This window comes from Erigeron canadensis, chromosome 3 (assembly GCF_010389155.1).
Source record: "Erigeron canadensis isolate Cc75 chromosome 3, C_canadensis_v1, whole genome shotgun sequence".
NCBI lineage: Eukaryota > Viridiplantae > Streptophyta > Magnoliopsida > Asterales > Asteraceae > Erigeron > Erigeron canadensis.
Window position 1 is genome coordinate 47,400,385 of NC_057763.1, and position 3,150 is coordinate 47,403,534.

The 3,150-nt window shown below is 42.3% G+C and overlaps 1 protein-coding gene across 1 annotated transcript; it reads left to right on the plus strand.

Moving 5' to 3' along the window:
• The first annotated feature begins 606 nt into the window (after positions 1-606).
• LOC122592271 lies at positions 607-2,373 on the plus strand. Its single transcript, XM_043764460.1, has one exon. It carries the CDS (start codon positions 607-609, stop codon positions 2,371-2,373), a length of 1,767 nt encoding a protein of 588 aa, XP_043620395.1.
• Positions 2,374-3,150: the final 777 nt, after the last annotated feature.

The window sequence follows — 3,150 nt, forward strand, 5'->3', positions numbered from 1 at the left end:
AAAATATCAAAGCTGGGTAGCTAACCCGGTAATGGTTAAGAAGCACGACAGAGGATGGAGGATGTGTGTCGATTTTACTGATATCAATAAAGCTTGTCCGAAGGATTGTTACCCACTTCCGGAAATTGATTGGAAAATCGAATCCCTCGTAGGCTTCCGCCTAAAGTGTTTTTTGGATGCTTACAAAGGCTACCACCAAATTCAGATGCATCCAGATGATGAAGACAAGACAACCTTTTATACATCTGAAGGAATTTTTTGTTACAAGAAAATGCCTTTTGGCTTAAAGAATGCTGGAGCAACATATCAAAGGTTGGTGGACAAAGCTTTTGGGGGACAAATCGAAAGGAATTTGGAAGCCTACGTCGATGACATGGTTATTAAAAGTCGAACTGAGGAGGATATGTTTTTGGACATTGAGGAAACTCCGAACCCTACGATCGATCAATATGAAATTAAATCCAAAAAAGTGTTCCTTTGGCGTGGAGGAGGGCCAGTTTCTTGGCCATGTGATCACAAAGGAAGGCTTTAGAGCAGATCCGAAAAAAGTAAAAGACATCCAAAATATGAAGCCTCCGCAAGCCCTCAAAGAGGTCCAAAGCCTCAATGGCAAACTCGCAGCACTTCATCGATTTTTGTCAAAATCAGCAGATAAATCTTTACCTTTTTCATACGCTCAAAGGATGTCTGGAAAAACAAAACTTCAAGTGGACGGAAGAGGCGCAGAAAGCTTTCATGGAGCTGAAAAATTACTTATGCCAGTTACCGACAATGACGGCTCCAAAACCCGGAGAAACTCTCCAGATGTACCTAGCAGCCTCCGGAGACACTATAAGCGCAGTTTTATTAGCAATCCGGAAGGGAGTCCAACAACCAATATATTATGTGAGTAGAATCCTACAAGCACCAGAAACAAGATATCCTGAAATTGAGAAGCTCGCTCTCGCCATAATCCATGCAGCCCGAAGGCTCCGGAGATACTTTCAGGCATATCCCATTCAAGTGCTAACGGACAAGCCCATCAAACAGGTACTAACCAGACCGGAGGTTTTAAGGAGATTAGCAAAATGGGCAGTCGAATTGGGAGAACATGAAATTGAATTCAAACCAAGAAATGCGATAAAAGGCCAAATTTTAGCAGATTTTCTTGCTGAAGTTCCATTAAATGAAACAAAGAACAAAAGAAAAGTTATACAAGAAATGAAGCCGGAGGATCCGGAAGACTTGAAAGCATGGAAGTTATTTACGGACGGAGCCTCAAGCGTAGATGGTTCTGGAGCCGGTCTCATTTTGACCAGCCCAGAAGAAAAAGAGTTCACATATGCTCTGCGTTTTGATTTTAAAGCATCAAACAATGCCGCAGAATATGAAGCACTACTAGCAGGCTTACGAATAGCAAAACAAATGAAGGTAAACCATATTCATGCTTACGTAGACTCCCAGATTGTGGCTTTTCAAGTAGATGGAACATATGAAGCGAAAGAGCCGGCAATGAAGAAATACCCGGAGAAAGTAAGACAAGACAGACAAAGCTTCAAGACCTTCCGGATACAAAATGTAAGCAGAAGCCGCAACAAGATAGCGGACGCTCTAAGCAAGTTGGCCTCCACTTCTTTCGCCCATCTCACTAAAGGAGTATTAGTTGAAGTACTACAAAAAAGCTCCATTGAGGAAGATACTGTTGTAAGTCCAGTAGAAGAGGAAGGGCAAACTTGGATGACGCTCATTATTGAATATCTAACCAGTGGATTGCTACTCGAAGACAAGGGAGAGGCAAGAAAGATCAGAATTAAAGCACCACAATATATCCTCCGAGACGAAGGTTTGTACAAGAAATCATATATGGGACCACTGTTAAGATGTGTTGGCCTAAAACAGGCGAAGGCTGTAATTCAAGAAGTACATCACGGGTGTTGCGGAGCCCACGTCGGAGCAAGAATGGTAGTTGCCAAAATCACCAAAATGGGATATTATTGGCCATCTATGCACAACGACACTCTGAAGGAAATTCAAGCGTGTGATTCTTGTCAAATCCATGCGACCGTTCAGAAGGCTCCGAAGCATGAGCTCATTCCAGTAACATCAGCTTGGTCTTTCTCAAAATGGGGTATCAATATTGTTGGACCTTTTCTGCAGGCTCCGGGGAAAGTAAGATTCTTGGTTGTAGCCGTCGATTACTTCACAAAGTGGATAGAAGCCAAGCCTTTGGTCACCATTTCTGGAAAGCAAATGGAAAAATTCGTCTGGGAACAAGTAGTAACAAGATTCGGGATCCCTCAAGTTATTGTGAGTGATAATGGAAAGCAGTTTAGCCAAGGAATTTTCCCGAATTGTGCAATTATTTGGAAATACAACAAAAGTTCACATCCGTAGCCCACCCACAGGCCAATGGACAAGTGGAAGCAATGAACAAGCAAATCGTTCATGGAATCAAGACAAGGTTGGGAAGATGCCAAAATGGATGGCTAGATGAATTGCATCAAGTGTTATGGGCTTTGCGAACAACTCCGAAGACAAGTAACGGAGAAACACCTTTTAGCCTAGTTTATGGCTCCGAAGCAATGATTCCAGCCGAAGTATGTGTACCAACCATCCGGAGGCTCAATAATGAAGAAGAAAATGAGGCACAATTAAGGCAAAATCTGGACTTGCTGGAAGAAAGAAGAGAAGTATCCTCCATCAGAGAAGCAAGTTACAAAGCTCAAATGAAAAAATACTATGACCTGAGGGTCAAAAAAGAAATTTTCATGCCCGGGGAATATGTGTTCAGAAACAACGATGCAAGTAAAGCAGAGAAGGTCGGAAAACTAGGACTCCAGTGGGAGGGGCCGTACCAAGTGACTGAAGCCTGTGGTAATGGATCGTACAAACTTGCCACACTTCAAGGAGAAGACCTTCCGCACACATGGAATGGCACGCAATTAAAGAAATGTTATTTGTAAATGCCTTTTAAATGTTTTCCTGATTTCATGTCATGTACAGAGGCTCCGGCCATTATCAATCAATTAAAACGCACCCTACGGCTATTCACAGCCTAGGTAATGTGCCATTCTCCAAAATACATTTACAAAAGCATGAATAATACAAATTGTTAAAATATTGGAAATTTTATCCAATGAACCTCTCCGAATGCTACGGCTACTCAGAGTC